At 41.7% G+C, this 20,732-nt stretch overlaps 1 protein-coding gene across 6 annotated transcripts in view; it reads right to left on the bottom strand.

Moving 5' to 3' along the window:
* The window catches only part of EYS (eyes shut homolog), a 456,551-nt gene extending 436,977 nt beyond the window's left edge, over positions 1-19,574 (bottom strand). Inside the window, exons 1-2 of one of the 6 annotated variants that reach the window (XM_083431300.1) lie at positions 19,446-19,574; positions 15,082-15,186 (exon numbers count right to left, since the gene is read on the bottom strand). In XM_083431300.1, the coding sequence (XP_083287426.1) occupies positions 15,082-15,186; positions 19,446-19,449 (109 nt within the window). In that variant the 5' untranslated portion in view covers positions 19,450-19,574. Of the gene's footprint in view, positions 1-2,259; positions 2,634-4,710; positions 4,781-4,818; positions 4,983-10,972; positions 11,173-13,005; positions 13,094-15,081; positions 15,187-19,445 lie in introns of those variants that run through there. The other 5 variants (XM_083431297.1, XM_083431295.1, XM_083431298.1 and 2 more) reach the window with 5 other exon arrangements.
* Positions 19,575-20,732: the final 1,158 nt, after the last annotated feature.

Raw genomic sequence — 20,732 nt, 5'->3', positions numbered from 1 at the left:
TTCTTTTAAAGGCAGCCCAGTAACCACTTAATGCTTGTGCAATACGAATGACATCAAAAGTGAGTAATTAGCATTATAGTAAAGTTGGCTATTTTCTAGCAATGGGACAATTTTATTTTTCTATTAGCTATCTCCGACAGTTCTCAAACTGCTGTTATCACATGCTCTGGTCCATGGGGTCACGAAGAGTCGGACACGACTAAACAACAAGCCTCCATCACAGTAAAGGCTTTCCCCTCCAAAACCAAACCAAACCATTTTGATCTGCATTCATCTACCCACTCCCTTTTTTATTTTTTTTACTGACTGTCTGTGCATCACAAAAAAGAAAGCTTTCACAGGCATTGTGAAAATTTTGTGGTTTCCTTGGCGCAAGTCACAGTTAAATATCCCCTTGATAATCAGTGGGAAGGAAGGGTTCAACTTTGGTTTGGTTTTCAGAAAATCTCCCAGGAACATTTTCAGCAGGATAAGAGTATTTGACGAATTCCCAAAGGGGTCATTCTGAAGCATAAGCAAAACCCTCAGGATAAGAATTTTTCTACAACATGGGCAAATGCTTCCTGTTGATTACACTGTGCTCACATCTATAATAGCAAGAGTGCAAGCCCTACTTGTAAGGTTAAAATGGCATTATTAAGAATTTAATTATTCAGCAACCTATAAGAACAGAAGCGATTCTTTTAACAGTGGCGTTCCTAGCACCAGGGACAAGGAGAGATGAAAGGAAACCATGGAGTCTAGTGGAGGTTCCCATGAGACAGATGTCACACATGCCTTCAAGTGGCGTATCTGTGGAGCAACGACCGACTTTCATGAAGCATCCTAGAAGGATGTCATGTTGTCTGTTTGGCATGGTTGAAATTCCTTAAGTACTATTTGGCAGGAGCAACCAACGAGGAGTGGCAGTGCTGTGAACATGGCTTCCCAGCAGTGGCACCCTGCTGTATCCTGGGACGGTGCCGGGGTGATGCAGGGCTGTGCAAAAGTGAATTTGGGGTGGTTCAAGCACACTGGAAGAGTCAATCTGGTGATCTCACTGGGGCGCCCTAACCTCACTACTGACCTCCACATATATTTTATGTATATGGCACCCGTTGAACCTCTGTTGGCAGGGTATTCCATAATAGTAAGTGAATAACAATAAAGGCTCATTTCTTGTTGTTGCCTGAGCCTCACCAATGACACTCCTACAGAGAGTCTCAGTGACTGAGCTGGGATATAAGGGTCAAGGCAATCCCCAAGGTACTCTGGACCTAGGTTGCTTAGGGCTCTGTAAATGAATGCAAGAACACTAAACTTGGCATGGTAGTAATAGCCACACAGAAATCAGTGTTTTGCTCTTCCACTTGCTAGTACTTCAAGCAAAAGGGGTCAATTATACTTATTTAATGAATACTGAAAAGTTATTGCCATTGCAGCATATCTAGCCCAGTAACCATCTAGCTCCCATTTAAGAGCAGTGGAAGCCCACTCCTAATTTGAAAGGGAACTAGAATTGGTAGTTAGGTGTCACATTAAGCCAGGGTTTCCCAAACTTTTGAGTTTATTGACCCCTTAATGAGCTTCTAAAGTTGACACTGACCTCAACCCAAGTTCTAAGGAATGTAAATTGAACCAATTTCACTATATATTTAACATTTAACAGGTGAAAATCTTCACCTATATTTAGCAATAAAGCACCATGGTCTTTGTGGCACCTCTCTTATTTCTGAGGCTCATAGTTCCTAATTACTTTTTGCACACTATAATTTGTAAAGTTCTTTTCCTCCACCGGTCCTTTTTGATCCCCTTTTCGCCCCTACATTTTTATCCACCCACTGCAAAATCCCATAAACTCCAGGGGCTCAATGTCAACCACTTTGAGAAACCTTGCATTAAGGAATAAGCCTGCATCTGCTAAAATGAAAAAAAGGAGTACATTGTTATTATATGATATCTTTGAATTATGGCTGCATAGAAGACAACCAAAGAGACACGGTTTCCCCTGATAACCTTGAGCTAGTATAAATGGCTACCCAAATGCGTCTTTATCCCAAAGGTGTTTGTTTCCTTGTAGTATGTCTTGTCTTTTCATTGTCATTTATGAACTGATCCAGGTTTACAGGCTTTAATGCTGGGTCACACCTCCAAGATTGGAGCCCCTAAAGCCTAATGCTAGCTATCAATTATTATCTTATCAGTAGGCATATAAAGTGATGCTCATAACTACTTCTTGAAAAGGTCATCGTGGAATGCACTGGAAGAGGGAGCGATTACCTTGTTCGAAAATGGGTGAATTTGTCACACAGTCCTTGCAGTTTTAATTTCTGTGATAATTCATTCAGGGTATTTAATACACAGGATAACTGTGCATTAACTGCAAATATAAATATATATTGTTGAATAGCAGTGGAATAAACCACTGCTTTGTTTTTACTGTATTATTTTATATTGCATTGCATCAGATATAAGAGCAATGCAACATGACATATTTGCCTAGAGGACTTGAAACTGGTAAAACCATTTCTCCTGCCCCAGATCCTCCAGCTCATTACATCTAGGCTGTCTGTCTGTGCTATTTCCATGTCTTGTATCAAATTTTATGCAACTAAAAGAATATGCAATACAGATGCTCTTCTTCACCGGGAATTTCATTCCGTTGGAAAACCTTATATATTAAAAGCTGGCATTTCCAAGTTGATCTTCTCCAATTATTTAGTTCTGTGAGTTATCTGGACACAAAATATTCTTTTGCCTCTTGTCTAAAACCAATAAGAATCAGAGGGAAAGAAAATCCAATTGCCAGTAGGTGAGTAAAAAAAATCTGGCTTTAGTTGTTAGGCTAGCTAGAGGCATATCTTAGCTAAAAAAGAAATCTCAGAGATTGTTCAGTCATCTGGCCAGGTGTGTGTGTTTGGGTGTGTGAAAATCAATTTGCCAGTAATATGGAAATGAGCTCTGAACTTGCATTATATTCTGCTATGTTTCTGGAAGTTGCTTTCACGTCATGTGAAAGCTCAAGTATAATGTGGGAATTAACAATTAGGGAAAGGCTGGGGGAAATGGAATAAACTACATATGAATGTAGCCTCCACCTTAACTTCATCTCTGTTTCACACAAGCAGTCCCATCCCCACCTTCTCATTGCTCCTGCTCTGGTGCTTTTTTGTGCTGTAACTTCTCTAGAACCCAAACAGAAAGAAGAAAACCCTGCTTTAAGATTTAATTTTTCGCTGCTTGGTAATAATTTTACAATGGGTTAGGTTTCTATGTACTGAGTTTTTCTCATACTTTTTTGTGCAGCTCTGATTGATCCCTGTACCTTGTTTTCAGGAATTTTTCTTCTACTTATCTATCCCTCCTAGGCGAAAAAAAAGTTACGGAGAACCAGCCTGGCTGCTCCCACCTATCAGTGTTTCTAGTCAAGGAGTGAAGCCAAAGCTGTGATTGTTTAGATGCCAGGCAGTAGGTGCCCCTGGGGTCCTAAAGAGCTGCTGTTTTTCACTTCTCTAGACTGTACTTTTCCTGTTTTTGTTTTGTTTAATAGTCCTCAGATCCGCCCACTTGCTACTTTTTTTGTTTTGTTTTGCTACCTGCCAGCCACATAGTATAGCCAGCAGGCAGCTGCTTGAGAGGCTTTTTAAAAAGTGTGTGTTTTGCAGTAGGAAAAGAAGCACAGGAATCATTTGTTTTGCTGCCAGCTAGCCACATGGAACAGTTGATAGGCAGCTTGATAAACTTTTTGGGGAAAAACGTGGAGGTGAGGGACGCAATGCAGGAATCCTCCCGTTGCTGTTCTGTTTTGATTTCCTTCCTGTTTAAGACATGTCTCAGTTGGATTCCTGGATTCATTCATATATATATATTCTACAGCAGCAAAGCTGCAACAGTGGCAAAGCAACCAAGACTTAACAGAATCTGGAAAAGTAGAACATTTTAATAATATCTTTTGTTAACAAACAAACAAATGACATTGAATAGATCCCCCCCCCCCCGCCGCCAATATTTGAACTATTTTATGTTCCCATCTCTTTTCCTTTTCCTGCTCTTTTGGAAGCGGTGGCCATTTTGTGGCAGGCCACACTCCTGACAGCAGCCATTTTCAAATTTCCAGATGTGCCCCGGACCCCAAAATGTTGGCAATCACTAGTTTATTTTATTGATGTGCACACATTTAAAACATTTATTTAATCTCTGTCCCTCATTCAGTGTGACGCATATGGTCTAATAAAATATGAAGAAGTAAGAGGAAAGATACTCCATTGGCAAGAAAATCTGCCCTGAGGGAACTGCCCTCAATACCCTATTTCAGCTACAAACAAAAAGGATGGTCTTGAAGAACTTTCAGCTTCCATTCCCTATCTGTAAAGGGGGCAATGATTTGTCGCATGGGGCAGCTGTGATGATGCATAGGAATAGGTCTGCCAACCACTCTGAACAATAAAATGACTGCATGAGTGACTAACAGAGATTTTCATTAGAACATCCAGGTTTCTAATACCAAGCATATACTATTCCCCTGTTTCTAGACTATTGCTATTTTAACTGCTTTTATAGGGCTGTATGCATTTTGAAAATGTGCCATGAATTAGATTTATGAACCATTCCACACTACACATTTTCTGGGAGAATGGCACTGAAAACAAACATTATGAGGTTTCGTACAAAAAAATGACTTTGAAGGATAAAAAGAGCTGAGACAACATTATCAACTGATTTTCAGAACACCTGGAAAATTGCTACAAGTGCTGTGTGCTGAAGAAAGGAATAGCTGTGAATAAATTCATTCGGGCTGCAATCTCATGCCCACTTAATGAAGAATAAACTTCTCTGAACTCAATGGGACTTGTTTCTATGCAAACATGTAGGATTCCTGAGAAGGACTGCATACAGTCCTGGAAGCATACAGTCTATAGATGTCTGTCTGTTTGTTTCATAAAGTTTATATGCCACTTGTATCAAAGTATTACCAAACTTGGCACAAGGGTCCCTGAGGAGGGTGTGATCTTTGTTGACATTTGGATGTTGGCTGCCATTTAGAATTACTCCCTGCTAGCAGTGAGGCATCTGATCAAAGATCTGTATTTTAAAATAAGCTTAAAAATATATTTGTAGATGCTTGCTCCAAATGCTTGCTCCAGGCCAGGCAGAAACCACCTGGCTGAGAGCCTTTTGTTTATTCTCCTGAACAAGGGCCCCTCATTGATTTATTGCAGTACCTCAAAGTTGCAAAAAGGAGCAAAAGCTGGGAACAAAGGTCATACAATTTACAGAAAACAATCCAAGCTGCAAAAACATTAATTAGAGTTGGTAAATAGTGCCTCCCATCAAACATGGTTTAAGGTATCCTGAGAAGGTTAAAAGGCAAAGAGCTAATAGCAACAACTTATATTAGATTCTTATTTCATTGATGGTGTGTGAGAAGGTGAACCCAAGACCTCTGTTTATATGACAAAATTTGAAACCATGAGCCATCTGTTTTAGCCATTTGCCCCTGTTGCCAAGGGCAGAAGAGCAAAGAGCAGAAGAGCAAAGGGCATAGGGTGATCTGATATTTAAGATGGCTTGTCAAGGCAAATGTAAGATATTGATAGAAGGAAATATAGCTCTTTGTCTCCCATAAAAGGTAATAGGAAATGGGTGTATCATTTATGATTGGTTCTAGCAAACAGCCAATAGGAATTTCAACCAGGCTGATTGGACAGAGGCAGCCAAAGGAGGAGTAAGGAGGCTGGGCTGAGGGAATATAAGTGCTGGCCACCAGGGCTGGGGTGGTGCAGAGCTTTTGGTAAATATACCACTGTGCCAATCATTTATTTGTCTGACAAATAAATTATTATTTTAATTTCTCTATTGCTGCGTTGAATATTTCATTCCAGCTAAGCGTTAACCACAAGCAGGGTGCTACATTTTATGGTGCCTCTGTGACTCGGATAAGTGGTCTGCTGGAACGCAGCCCCTTCGCCTTAGTGGGCAGGGTACCAGAGGGAGGACACTCACTGTCTACCCAGCGCGCACTGGAACTTTTTTCCAGGGGAACGCAGCAGTCTCGTCTGTCTACTACCCTGCTCACTGAACGGCGACGGAACCGGGGGGAACCAGAGAAATTAACAGGGAACCAGCTAAGGGTAAGTGCACAAAAGGGATTGTGGCCCTCCAATTAATTGGGAGGAAGAGAAGTCTTGATCAAACTTCTGCGTCTCAGTTAAGGGGAACTGAGTACGCTAGGTGGCTGGGTACATCAGATGCTGGTCTGGTGGAGGAAAAGGGAAATATTGGGAGGTAGAGTGTGGTGAAGTATCCAGTGCATTGTATGTGTGAGAAAGTACTATTTGTAGCTGACCTGAGTGTGGAGTGGGTAGTACTTCGTTTCCCAGTAAGGCGACTTCACTGGGCAAGGAACCCCACGAAGCGAGTGTGTGAGTGACTGAGTGGATACTTCACAGGGCCATACAATGGGAGTTGGAGGTTCAAAGGGGGGAAATACACCTCTTGAATGTATGTTAAATAATTTTAAGAAAGCCTTCTCAGGAGCTTATGGTGTCAAAATGACCCCAGAGCGCTTGAGAACGTTATGTGAATTAGACTGGCCGAAACAAAATACTGCATAGCCGTCTCAAGGAACTTTTGATATAAATTTAGCAAGCAAACTTTGGTCTAACATCACCAAAGAAACTGGAGGGTGCCCAGAACAATTTTCATATATAGACTCTTGGCTGAGCACATTAAATAATAATCCTCCATGGATAAGGGAATGCAAAGTCCAACAATGCAAATTATTGGCTGTAAAAGCCGAAGCTAGGAAAGGAATCTTGCCAAATAAACTCAAACCCATTTTTGAGGGACCAGAGGAAGAGGTGCTTTCACCTCCACCCTATGCTCCACGTCGGGGGGAGCCTAATCCAAACACTCCACCAGTTGCAACCCCAAGGCAAGAAAGTGGAATGAGTAATGGAGCTGAAGTCACAGACCTTGATTCCTTGATAGATTATGATAAATATCTTCAGGAGGCATTGGAGTCCTATAATAAAGCCCAAGCAGAAGTGGTTGTTCCACCTGTGAGTCCCAGTAGAACTCCATCTACAGTCTCCTTTAGTGGAACAACTGATTGCCCACCCCAAACCCCTGTACGTCCAAGTCCTAGAGAATTATTACAGAAGTTACAGGGAGACCTTGAACGGTCAGCAAGCAATACAGCCAGGCGTATAAAGCTGCTAAAAGAACGCCTTGGGACAGATACCATCCCCTATGATTTGAGGCCCCTAGAGCAAAGTGAAGAGAAAGGTCACGTAGTAGCCCCTCTTAGAAGAGTATTTGATGCACTTGAGGAGCCTGTGCTGGTTAACGGGCAACCCGGACCATGGCCACCTCGAACTTCGACCCTCCAATACATTCCATTCACGACTATGGGTCTAATGAATTGAAAAAGCACAGATATATTTGCATGAGCAGGCCAGAGTGGGAAATATTTGTCATCTCCAGGACAAACTTCCCCTTGGAAGATCCTAATTGGGATCCAAACAATGCAATTCACCTGGCCAGGCTTACTACCTACCGCCAGACGCTTGTGCAAGGTATCCGCAGGGCATGCCAGAAGCCCACTAATATGTCTAAAGTCTCAGAAGTAGAATAGAAATCAAATGTTCTACTTTTGGCCGAGAGACTTTTTAAGAGGCTGCAGGAAGTCTATCGTATATAGACTCCTTTTGACCCTGAAGCCCCTGAAAACAGCAGAATGATTACTGCTACTTTTGTGGCCCAGTGCGCTTCTGACATTCGTAAGAAAATTCAGAAATCAGAAGGGTGCGCACCCACAAAAAGACTTAAGTTGTCACCTTTTGAGTTCCTGTATGGGAGGCCACCCTCCTTTGTTCGGGATATTCCAGCTGACCTCAAATAGGAGACCATGTGACACAGGGACAAGTGCAATCTCTCTCCCGTGTTTTGTTTGTTTGTTTGTTTGTTTCTCTTAACAGGTGGGCCCTCAGCGCATGCCGTGCAGCATTGCCGAGCCGATTCATCAGTTCCAGGCTGGCGATAGCTATGGGTGAAAGAGTGGAAACGTGATCCACTTGCACCTAAGTGGCGTGGGCCTTACACCGTCTTGCTCTCTACTCCAACAGCGGTGAAGGTAGCTGAGGTGACCCCCTGGATTCATCACTCCCGTTTGAAGAAGTCCGAAGGCAGTTGGACGTGCAAAGGTGACCCCTCTAATCCTTTAAAACTGACTCTCTCCAAAAACCCCTGTATCTAGCCCTACGGGGAACGGGCTAGGTCACGGGCAACATTGAGACGACCGGCCTGCTGCAGCCACAACCTGGAAGCTGGCTGACCTGCGCACGCCTGAAGCTTGAGGAGCGTCTAAACCAGCGATTGTGAACGGGAAGATTCTCTTATACAAATTGATTGACTGCCCCCCCCCTTGTGGAACAATTATCAGGGATATTACTCATTGGGGATCCTCGGGATATATGTTTTGGTCTTGGTGGTTTCCCATTTCTGTCACTGGGGGAATTATATTGGGGCTAATATTTTTTTGCTATCACAATAAGGTAATCTTTTGTGGGAGGAATGCATATACTAGACATCAACATGATTTTATTATTAATCCTGATCCCTTGGGAAGGGGAAGGGTCCTTGAATCTGACCAAATTTGCTAAATATGGATTCCGCCATGACCACAATATGTGGGTAGGCTTAGCTGAAATGGTAGCCAATGCTACAAATAAGACTAATTGCCTTGTTTGCTCTCTTGGGCCAGATGATTCAGAGGGAGGTATGCCCTTATTACCGATACCATTAAATGCCATTGGTATGGTAAGCGAAATGCCATATCAAACAGAAGTACAGAATTTCCCTGGATGGAACTCACCTAAACCAATACGAGTTATACCTGTACAAGGGGAATTCTGTGTACATAAATCATCAGATGCAGCTGATTCTACCATGGTAGGCTCTTCTCGTTGCCACTATACTTGGAATTATATTAAGAATAATCAAACCTGGGCAGACGGTACTTCCTATCGAACTCGGAATACCTTGCCCTGTGCACCTCCTTTTATTCATGCATGGAAAATGGTGTGGAACAAAACTGTGACAGCAAAAGGCAATCTAACATACTGTATTGTGAACTCTTTACCCCTTGTGATATTTCGCCTTATGCACTCCACGTTCCAAAAACCTCAGACCCGATGGTTGTGGTGGATATGTGGAGAATGGGCATACAAGCAACTCCCTTCTAAATGGAGTGGGACTTGTTTCCTGGGATGGGTATTACCACCAATGTGGGTTATGCCCACTAGTTCAGTCAAACGTACACGAAGAAATGCTGATATTTCTCATATAGCAGGAGGAAGTACCCAGAGTTGGAGCGATACTAACGATTGGCCACCAGAGCGCATTATAGCCTATTATGATCCTGCCTCCTGGAATCCTGATGAGCTGATACAAGGGGCACGGGATCCTATTTATAATCTAAACAGAATAATTCGATTGCAAGCAGTAGTGGAACTTGTAACCAATGCAACGGCCCAGAGTTTGAGACTAATTGCACAACAGTTGGATGAAAGTAGAGCCGCCATTTTTCAGCTAAAATTGGGAATGGATTATGTACTTGCCAGGCAGGGAGGCCTATGTGGAGTCTTGAACTTGACAGGGAATGCCTGTTGCTTTAACATTTCTGATAATGGTGAGGCAATCCGTGTGTTGGCCACAAAGATGGAGAGTATAGCACATGTCCCAGTACAAACATGGGAAGGATGGGATATGGGATGGCTCACCAATTGGTTACCAAATGTTGCAGGACTCAAAGGGATACTATTGTCTTGCTTGTTTTTCTTGACGGTAGTAGTCATGGTTTTATGTATGGTGCCATGTATCTTTTCATGTTTTAGAAGTACAATTAGCAAGATGATTTCAAATGAAACTCTACCTCATATCATGGCCCTATACAGAGCTTTACCTCAGGAACATGATGAAGGTCAAGCTATCAAGGACACTTGGGATGAAGGTCCTTGAGCTTGAAAGGGGGGAATGAGGCATCTGATCAAAGATCTGTATTTTAAAATAAGCTTAAAAATATATTTGTAGATGCTTGCTCCAAATGCTTGCTCCAGGCCAGGCAGAAACCACCTGGCTGAGAGCCTTTTGTTTATTCTCCTGAACAAGGGCCCCTCATTGATTTATTGCAGTACCTCAAAGTTGCAAAAAGGAGCAAAAGCTGGGAACAAAGGTCATACAATTTACAGAATACAATCCAAGCTGCAAAAACATTAATTAGAGTTGGTAAATAGTGCCTCCCATCAAACATGGTTTAAGGTATCCTGAGAAGGTTAAAAGGCAAAGAGCTAATAGCAACAACTTATATTAGATTCTTATTTCATTGATGGTGTGTGAGAAGGTGAACCCAAGACCTCTGTTTATATGACAAAATTTGAAACCATGAGCCATCTGTTTTAGCCATTTGCCCCTGTTGCCAAGGGCAGAAGAGCAAAGAGCAGAAGAGCAAAGGGCATAGGGTGATCTGATATTTAAGATGGCTTGTCAAGGCAAATGTAAGATATTGATAGAAGGAAATATAGCTCTTTGTCTCCCATAAAAGGTAATAGGAAATGGGTGTATCATTTATGATTGGTTCTAGCAAACAGCCAATAGGAATTTCAACCAGGCTGATTGGACAGAGGCAGCCAAAGGAGGAGTAAGGAGGCTGGGCTGAGGGAATATAAGTGCTGGCCACCAGGGCTGGGGTGGTGCAGAGCTTTTGGTAAATATACCACTGTGCCAATCATTTATTTGTCTGACAAATAAATTATTATTTTAATTTCTCTATTGCTGCGTTGAATATTTCATTCCAGCTAAGCGTTAACCACAAGCAGGGTGCTACAGCAGAACATTGACTTCTGACGACTTAACTATGTTGGATTGTGGTCACCCTGTTCAAAGGCCATACACTAGAATCATTTTTATTTTGATTACTACATTCACATCCCACCTTTCCTCCAAGCTCATGGTGGCATATGATTATTCTTATTTAATCCTCACAGCAACTGTAGGAAGTAGGTTAGGCTAAAAGGCAGTGGCTGGCCCAATATCACCTAGTGAGCTTCATGGCCAAGTGTGAATTTGAATCCTAGTCTTCAAGTCCCTAATCTCACTCTCTAACCACCACAACAAACTTGATCTCCAATCATGGGTCATCAACAAGCTCCACAGGTCCCCAAATGCTCGTCAGAGTCTGGTACACTTGCCTCTCCTACACTGTGATGTGTCCTGCTGAGAGATGATAGGAAACTTCATTTCAATGTACATGAGGCATTGCATAGTTTACTCTAGACTCGAATGGTACCATTTTGGGCACACTTTCTAAGTCATTTGATGAAGACTTTTTAAGCCCAGCTTTTGGTGGCTGGTAATTTATTGCCATGATGTGTGTAAGCAATATATACCAATTTTAAAAGCCAAAACTATATTGAGAAATGTGTACAACAGGGTTGTGGAACCTCAGGACAGAGGTCCAAATGTGGCCCTCTAGGCCCCTTTATCTTGCCCTGGGGACTTCCCCCAGGCCACACACCATCCAAAGCCACCCTCCTCACATGCTCTGCTCTATACCCTCCTTGCATGCCTTTGCTAGAATGTGTCCTTGAACTCTGACAATTCCTTGTTTGCCTCAATGGAGGATAAGGAGAGGCGTGCGAGTGTTTGCAGAAACTTGCCTACTGTACAAAAAGGTAAAGGGGACCCTTGACCGTTAGGTCCAGTCGCGGACAACTCTGGGGTTGCGGTGCTCATCTTGCTTTACTGGCCGAGGGAGCTGGCACAGCTTTTGGGTCATGTGGCCAGCATGACTAAGCTACTTCTGGTGAACCAGAGCACTGCACAGAAACGATGTTTACCTTCCCGCCGGAGTGGTACCTATTTAACTACTTGCACTTTGATGTGCTTTCAAACTGCTAAGTTGGCAGGAGCAGGGACCGAGCAATGGGAGCTCACCCTGTTGTGGGGATTCGAACCGCCGACCTTCTGATTGGCAAGCGCTAGGCTCTGTGGTTTAGACCACAGCGCTACCCACGTCCCTCCTACTGTACAAAGGCAGCATGTAAATTCATTCACCCACTTTTGCTCCTAGCCCCAGCCACCACTGGCATGTGGACCTTGGAAGAATATCCAGAAGGGAATGAATGAGGCTCTGGAGGTACAAAAGGTCCCTCATCCCTGAGGTAGAACATAGCTAAACCAAGTGAAGCCAGTGCACAAACATTGGAACTCGCCAGATGGAACATTCATCCCTCTCTACCCACCTTAATGTTTTCCTGACAACCCTGGGAGGCGGGCACACAGGTGGAGAAGAGTGGGGGAAACAAGGCTTTTGCTGACATTAGGTGAATCCTGCCCAAGGTGTTCAGAGAAATGCTTGAAGAAGCAGAAGAAATGCTGAGCAGTATCAAAATGTGTATTGAGGTTATAAATGCTTTGTGCCTCTCGGCCTGGAATTCTGCACACAGCTCGGCTTCTTATATCACGCTGAGGTCAATGTGCAGGACTGTGTGCAGGATTGCAGTCTTGGAAAAGAGTGATAATGAGAAACAGCAAAATAGACCTTAGAGGATAGTGCAAGCCTTGTTCTTTGCAATACAATACTCCGGTTTTGAAGCAAAAAGAAAAAAAAGACTATGACTATGGGATGGGCGATAATTCCCCAATGTGCGTTACTTTGCATTAGTCAGCTTTGAAATCAATTTGCCCATTCCACTAGCATTGTTTACTTCTGAAAACCAGTCAGTCCTCTGTAGGCCAAAACAACCTATAAGAGCTGTGTCGGATATGCAAATCCTACTTCACTGCTTGCTGCCTTGTCTAGATCATGAATATACACATTAACTGATGCGTGGGAGATAACTTCATAGTTTTTTTCCCCTTATTTACTGGTTGCGAAACTTTAAAAAAATAATACACATTATACTTTACATGGGTGTTTTTTTAAAAAAATATAAACCTGGAATGTTGAAGGCATTTATAGCATACCTTCCAACATTTTTTCAGATGGAAATGGGGACATTTATGGTATAGCTCACTTGCTTGAGTCCACTGAGCAATTTGCACTTTTTTGCAGACACCTGCTTCCTGCTTGCGTAGTGGATGCAGCGGGAGGGGAGGAAGGTTGTCTTTCCAGGGCAGGAGTTCACCTCTAGAATGACCCTGCATTGCAGCACGCCTTATTGAAGCAATGGCCCCAAGGCTTGAGAAATGCACAGAACTTGTTCAGCTTGGGAACTGCCCAGGCCGGTGGCGGAAGAATGAGAGCGGTACTTTCTTTCAGGAGTTTTAAAGTTAATGGTCCTGGATATCCAAAGGAGAAGGGAACCCAAATGAGGCAGTAAAGGAGTGAAATGGAAAAATACTGGACAAATAAAACTTTATGAAATTCCTATTATGTTTTCCTGTTAGAATTGGAAAAATCAAGAAGACTTCCAATCAATTTCCTGAAAGATCTAAGTAAAGCTCCACTGTGTGGAGTCTCCTTCTTTGGAGGTCTTTAAGCAGAGGCTTGACAACCATATGTCAGGAGTGCTCTGATGGTGTTTCCTGCTTGGCAGCGGGTTGGACTCAATGGCCCTTGTGGTCTCTTCCAACTCTATGATTCTATGATTCTATGCCCATCTACCGCATCCAGTTGCAAGCGAAAAGCATTTTGTCCAACACAAAATTCTAAAATACTCAGGTGAGGGGTGCTGTGACAGCTGGGCAAGTCCCTTCTCATTCACCTGAACAAAGCAGCAAGAGGAGGGGCTTGTCTTGCTTTGGGCAATAGGCTTGAGGGCTCTGACAGTGTCCCAGAGTCCACCCATCTTCTTTCCAAAGCCTAGTAATCGCTAACTAGGCTTTGCGAAGGAGCTCTCATGCTTCCTTCCTAAGGCCGCTGCAGGGAGAATCAGGGCGCCCCAGGATGAAGGCAGGCACAGTGGGAGCTTAATGAATTCTATCTGGCCATCCTGGCCAAATAAGGACAGTTGAGGGGTATGTTATAGGCAAGGTATAAATTTTTTTGGTATCCTTATATCATGGTATGATGCGATTTAAGGTAGGCTTGAATCAGACATTTGGCAGCAGACCCAGATCGGATACCTTGAGTTGCCAACTGAATAGAATCATAGAATTGGAAGGGACCGTGAGGGTCATCTAGTCCAACCCACTGCAATGCAGGAATCTCAACAAGCTGTTTCCCATCCAGTTTGAAACCATACTGGACCCTGCTTAGCTTTGCAAATGTGCTTGCAATTTGCTTGGTGTGCTGAGTCTGTTACCACTTACCACTGCAAACCTGGGGGTTCCAGATGACCTATTTACTGAGCATTCATCCTGATTCGCTTGTACAATGGCAGAATTAGGATTGGGGCCTTAGTTTCCAGTTTGTGCCATATATTGGGAGTTAATAAAAAACACTGCATGACCAAACAAAACATGGTATTAACTTTTATCAATGTATAAAAAAGGAAGGAAAGGAGGAGAGAGAAGGCCGTGGGTATTGTGATTAACAAGTTAAAGCAATCTGAAGTACCAAATTTCTGGCATTAAAAAAATAAAAATAAAGCAAGAAGCTACAGAAATGAAAACACTATTCATCATACTAAACCTTCTAAGCCCCGCAAGGCTAAGGGGCATGGATGGTTGTTTTTTTCAGCACAGCCTATGCACAACAACAGAATTCTTCTACAATTGTGTCCTGCAAATCAGTGCATTATCATATTTAAAGGTTTTAGAATTGGAACACCCTGCAGGATCTATTATGAATGCAGTTGATATTTTCATATAAAATAACCTCTCCTCATTAGTATGCAACACCTCATTTTCAGATAGGTATTCAAGCGACATGGTCTGCAACCAAATTCATAAAAATAGAGGATGCTGTCCTAATAATAAATGTGCTGTGCATTGCAGGAACATTTGTATAGCTTCTGTGCGTGGGTGATGGGGGCGGGGGCGGCGGGGGCATGTACAAAGCAAATTTGAATCTAAAATAATGCATCTGAAGAAATTAGTTCTATTTCTGTCCCAAACATTTGTCTTAACTCTTCACCCACGTAACACCTGAGCACCTACCTGGCAAGCAGTTACAGTAAAATTCGCCAATCAAATTATGGCAACTGGCTCCATTTTTGCAGGGCTTGAAGGGACATTCATCAATGTCCATTGAGCAGTTTTTGTCTGACAGAAAAGAAAATGAAACGTTAAAACTATAAATCATGTAGGGTTTGGGATAGCAAAAAGGCTACTTCATAATCCAAGTGACAACTACATAATTTAACTTTTCCTGGTTGGGAACATTGTATTTTATGTCTGCCTGACAGCTTTAAAGGAAAGAGGTTTTTGGCTTTTTTATAGATCACAGACAGCAGTTAAATAAATTAGATCTTTATAGGCAGGATTATACGAAGCAAATAAAGTATTTACTAATATATTTTGTGTTGTTATTATAACATCCCTTTAGCTGCAATATAATTATAGTTAGTATAGTGTCTCTATGGAGTTAAACACATTGGCAAGCAATGAAGGACCCCAGTGAAGACCAAGTAACAGCCTGATCTTATTGGCATATCAAAATGGCGGACACTGGGCCACTAGCTGCACCATCTCCAAGTACAGTGGTGCCTCGCAAGACGAAAAGAATCCGTTCCGCGAGTCTCTTCGTCTAGCGGTTTTTTCGTCTTGCGAAGCAACCCTATTAGCGGATTAGCGCTATCAGCGGTTTAGCGGCTATTAAAGGCTTAAGGGATTAGCGGATTAGCTGCTAAAAGGCTATTAGCAGCTTAGTGCCTTAGAAAAAGGGGGTGGGGAGCGGGAAAAAATCGCAAGAATCGCAAGACATTTTCGTCTTGCGAAGCAAGCCCATAGAGAAATTCGTCCTGCGAAGCGCATTGAAAAACGGAAAACCCTTTCGTCTAGCGGGTTTTCCGTCTTGCGAGGCATTCGTCTTGTGGGGCACCACTGTAGTAAGTGGTATCCTAGCCTTGCTCAGCAGCAGCTCAATAGCAAACCTGAAGTACTAAAGTAATATTACATTCAAAACACAGGTATAACCATTCTTACAGCCTCCATAGCCAGTTTACGGCTTGCCATTAATCTCAGCATTTCCCATTAACAACTCCACCCTACCCTCCAGAATGCATGAGTGAAGCCACATTAAAGTCGTAAGATTTCAAATTATATTGCAGAGATAGGTAACAGTAACCACACTGGCCTGGTTTGCACATCACGGTGAGCCAAACTATGGCCAAGCGAGGTCCACACAAATGTTATGACTCCTGGGAAGGAGCTCATACCTGCTTTGCTTCTCCCAAGTCCTTTTGGCACAATACATCATGGCAAGGTAAGGTAAGGTGTGGCTTACCATGTCATCCAGACCTGGACTTGTGGTTAAGGTCTTTCCATAGGACAAAGTTTACAAAAACAGTGAGTTTGGGAGGTGGAGAGGGGGAATGTTTTGTTTTGATGGTCAGGTTTAGGTTATCACAGTGAATTCTTTCCCCAGGACACAGTGATTTGTGGGAGGGATGTTGACGGAAAGCAGGGCATTTAGAAGGATGCTGGATTACTGGCATCCTTACCAATTACAAACAGTTAAAAGCAAAATCTTAAATCAATTTGTTTTCAGTCTGCCAGGTTTTCTTTCTCCTCCCTCCCATGCTCACGTCAGTTTGCAAACTTTGAAGAGAGCTTAGTATGGGGTCAAACCCCGCCACGCTCATTTCAGCTGTGGATTGTCTCATGTATGATGTACTTGTCCCTTTTTATTCCAATCACTTTCTCTTTTCCAATAAACAAATTCCTATTTTAGTTATTTAGGCATCCTGTTTGTTTTCTCTTATTTTTCTTTAGCTCTGTGCAAACTTCTCTTGAGTTCACCCTCCTGCTGCTTCTGCTGTATGCGTGTTTCAGTTATTATTCAATTCGATTTGTTTGCTTTTTTCCCTCCTCTAGGTTTTAGTCTGCTTGTTCAAAGCATTACCATATTCTTTTAGATTTTAGGATAGTTGTCATTCATTACCCCCTTTATGACTGGTATTTTCTTCCCCACTCAACTAAGCCTGCTTGCCCCTTAAGTTACGGAGCTGCCAGTTGTGCTACTCATTGCCAACCTACTATTACCCACTTACTGAGTGGCACCTCCCTCATGTCACTAGTTTTCAGACTGACTGCCAGCAAATTATTAAGAGAGGTTAAGTGGTTCTTTATTTTACCCACCCCAAAATATTGCCCTTGTGGGCAGGGCCGGATTTAATGGCGCCATTTACTGTATATGTCCAGCTGTCCTTTGTCAACAACAAATTGTTGCCGTTTTTTGTGTTGAATATATGCTATATAGTAATTTATGGACCTAATAGGTATCTAAAGCCATTTGCACATAACAAAATATGTATTTTTATCAAAGTAATTGTTGAGCTGAAATACAACTGGAAATGTACATCCAGGTTTTTTTCCTTTGTTTTTTTTTTGGGGGGGGAGCACCAAGAAAGTGGGGCCCTAAGCTATAGCTTGTTTAGCTTATACGTAAATCTGACACTGCTTGTGGGAGAATCACTGTACCTATCATTCTGAAAGCTGGCAGCCTTCATCCCTTCAGAATGGACCGCCATGCCTGTAAATTGCATCTAGTTCTGGCATAAAATACTTTTTTTTCATTGCTTTTAAAACAAGAAGCTTAATGGTATAAAACTCTTAAACAAACCTGCTTGAAATGTGGCAGGCTTAGTTTCTTGGGTCCTAGAATCTCCTCAGCTATGGATCAAGCAACTATTTGCAAGTCACTAGCAGTCAATCTTAATTTTAATCTGTAAAATGGGAGTAACAGACCAACTATACAGGTCTTTTAAAAAAAGACATATAACAGTGGCTAAATCACACAATTATGGTGTTTTAGATGCTTTAGTCTTATATGTATATGCAAAAGACCTGAATGCCTAATCACTATTATTCCCATTTTACAGAGTGAGTAAATAGAGGGAATTGAAACTGAATGTGATTAACTTGTGAATATAGACTTCATAGATCCCTCCAGAGTAGGAATGAATCCAAATGAGTCTGTTTTAATGACTTTTAAGCCTGTGTTTTAATCATAAAAACAGAATACTTGGCTGGGTTTTTGTTGTTGTTCAGCTGAGGACAAAATTTGTGATTGTAGCAGTGGTTGTTATTATTACCTTTCTCTATCTCAATCATGATCAGAAAAGACATTAAAGAAATCCTTAATGCATTAAATTATAACTATGTCTCAAGTGGAAACATTGTTTTCATTTTCTTGTTTTCAAAATAAAGGACATGAACTGAAATGTGAAAATAAGAAAGCTTGGTAGCATTCCCTAAACACCAACCACAAAAAGGAAGAACAAGTCTCATTTCATCTCATTTTATTCTTAGTTGATGAATGAACACATTTTCTCCAGATGATTTCAACTCTTAAGCTTTGGTTCTAATTAAAGAAATCATGCTAATTATTTGCAGATGAGAAACTTTCAGCAAATTATGCCTCTGATTTCATGTAAACAAGGCACTTTGGTTAATTTCTAACAGGGAGAGAAAATTGTGCTGTTGAACCATAATTGATTTTCCCTTTAATTTTATGCAACTCACTGGTAGCTCAACTCTTTATCCTTTATAGAGAAATTAACTGTTTAGTTTAGTATATGACGCCTCTCGAAGGTCCTTGAAACACAGGGCCTTAAGTTGGAAGTCCTCATTTGTGCATTTTTAATAGAATCTGCCTTCAGATTTTCAGGATATTGTGTAGATGCTGTTTGGACTTCTACATTACCAATCAGCAATTCCTAATCAGCTGATGTATACAGTATGTATGTATGTATCCATGAAGAAAACAGAAAACTCTTCTTAGAAACAATTATCAACACATTTTTTGTACCCCAATCCTGAGTGGGGCATGGAAGCTAATAATTATATTCAAAGTACTTTGGAGCAGGAGGTAAAAATGAGGTGCCAGTAGTCATATCTTGATAAACGTGCCATGGGTGCCAGCACAAAATGGTTGACATGGGCAGTACAAATAAGAGGTGGTGGTACTTTGTACCAGAGAATACCATCGCAAAAAAACACTGCTTTTTAATGTGTGGAGTGTCCATTACTTGTCTGAGTGTAGTATGTACTTGAACTAGTTACTATTTTTTCCCCTACCAGGTGAGTTAGTGATGAAAAAATCATGAGTATGCTTTAACATCCCTGTTAATTAACTCGGAAACTTTAACATCAGCATTTCCAACTTTCATCTTATGATCAGAGGATTAAGGAATATAATTGACGGGAGTTATTGCAATGTGTTACTTATTCTGTTTTTATTAGCAGTGTGGCAGTGTATAAAATGTCATTATGGGCACTTATTTACTTTTAATTTTGCAAGATATAATGGAGTCTTTAAATATTTATTGTTTCATTTAAAGGCTTGGGTTATACCTTACCCATGAAGCCTGGAGGACAAACACAAGCGTAGTCTGCAACCAGGTCTAAGCACGTCGAATTGTTTTTACAGAAGCCGTAGGAGCAGTCATCAAAGTTGATTTCACAGTTCAGGCCTTCAAATCCTTGGTTGAGGAGAAAGAGAGAGGGGGGCAGTATATTCTTTATCTACACCTATGTCTCCTTTCTTAGTCCTCTCGTTTGTAAATAATAAATCAATCCTTATCAAATTACTCTGTAAAACAGAAATAATTCTCTTTTTATGGATCACAGTGAACGCTTCTAAAAGCTGCCTTGCTCCTCATCTGTCATTAGTAAATTATTCCCCTTTGTCCTTAAAGAAGGATCACATTTAAAGGAACAAGGGCAGCAAACATAAAGCTGTGTCAGAGCAGCACAACTTGTAAATACTTAGGAAGTCCTTTACGCAAATGGGTTTTCATGAACATGACACCAGGCAAGCCCTGTATGCAAAACAATCACCCACATGGTTATCATTTCTATAGCATATTTCTTGCTTAGATTTTTTCATTTTCACAACTATTCAGCGACCTAGGTTGCTAAAGCGTCTACTGTACAAAAAAAGAAGCTGAGTCTTGGAACATGCTCAGGACATGAAGTGTTGCTTTAGTTTAAGAAAGACCTCAATAACCATTAACTTCTATTCTAGTCCTTCTGTTCCAGTGTGTCAGGGAGAGAAATACAGGTACAGCCCTAAAGAGGCATAGTAATGACTTAACAGCATGTCCCAGGGTTGTGAGGATAAAAGAAAGAAAACCAGGCTCACTTCTTTTAATTGACTCAACACAAAATAGATGGTCACGGGAAGGCAGCACATGAACAAATCAGTCTATTGGGTCTGGGGGCTACCCTGGGCTGCCACCCTGTGTCTACATATTGCATTCAATAGCATTCACTCCTAGTTAAGTGGGCCTAATCTATTAGCTGCATTTATACCATCTCCTAAAACAGAGGACTTATCCTAGAGTCTCCCAAAGCATAACAAAGCAGTTATAACAGTAAATTAAAATCAAAACACAATTGATACACATTTTGAAACATTAAATGTATACTTCAGAATTTTGTTTTTTTGAGGAATATATAACACTAAGCAGCAGCAAACCAAGGTAAAAGCAAAAGCACACATTTCTCTTCCTGCCTTCTCTCTCTCTCTCTCTCTCTCTCAAAAATAAGCTTAAAAGCCTGCTACTTTTTCAAGGCTGGCTAGCTTTCCCCCCCAGTAACATCTTTATTGAAAGTTCAAAAAGTACATAACTGTATGTGCACCA

Source organism: Podarcis tiliguerta (assembly GCF_965153285.1).
Source record: "Podarcis tiliguerta genome assembly, chromosome: 3".
Classification (NCBI taxonomy): Eukaryota; Metazoa; Chordata; class Lepidosauria; order Squamata; family Lacertidae; genus Podarcis; species Podarcis tiliguerta.
This window is presented reverse-complemented; position numbering and strand designations above follow the sequence as displayed.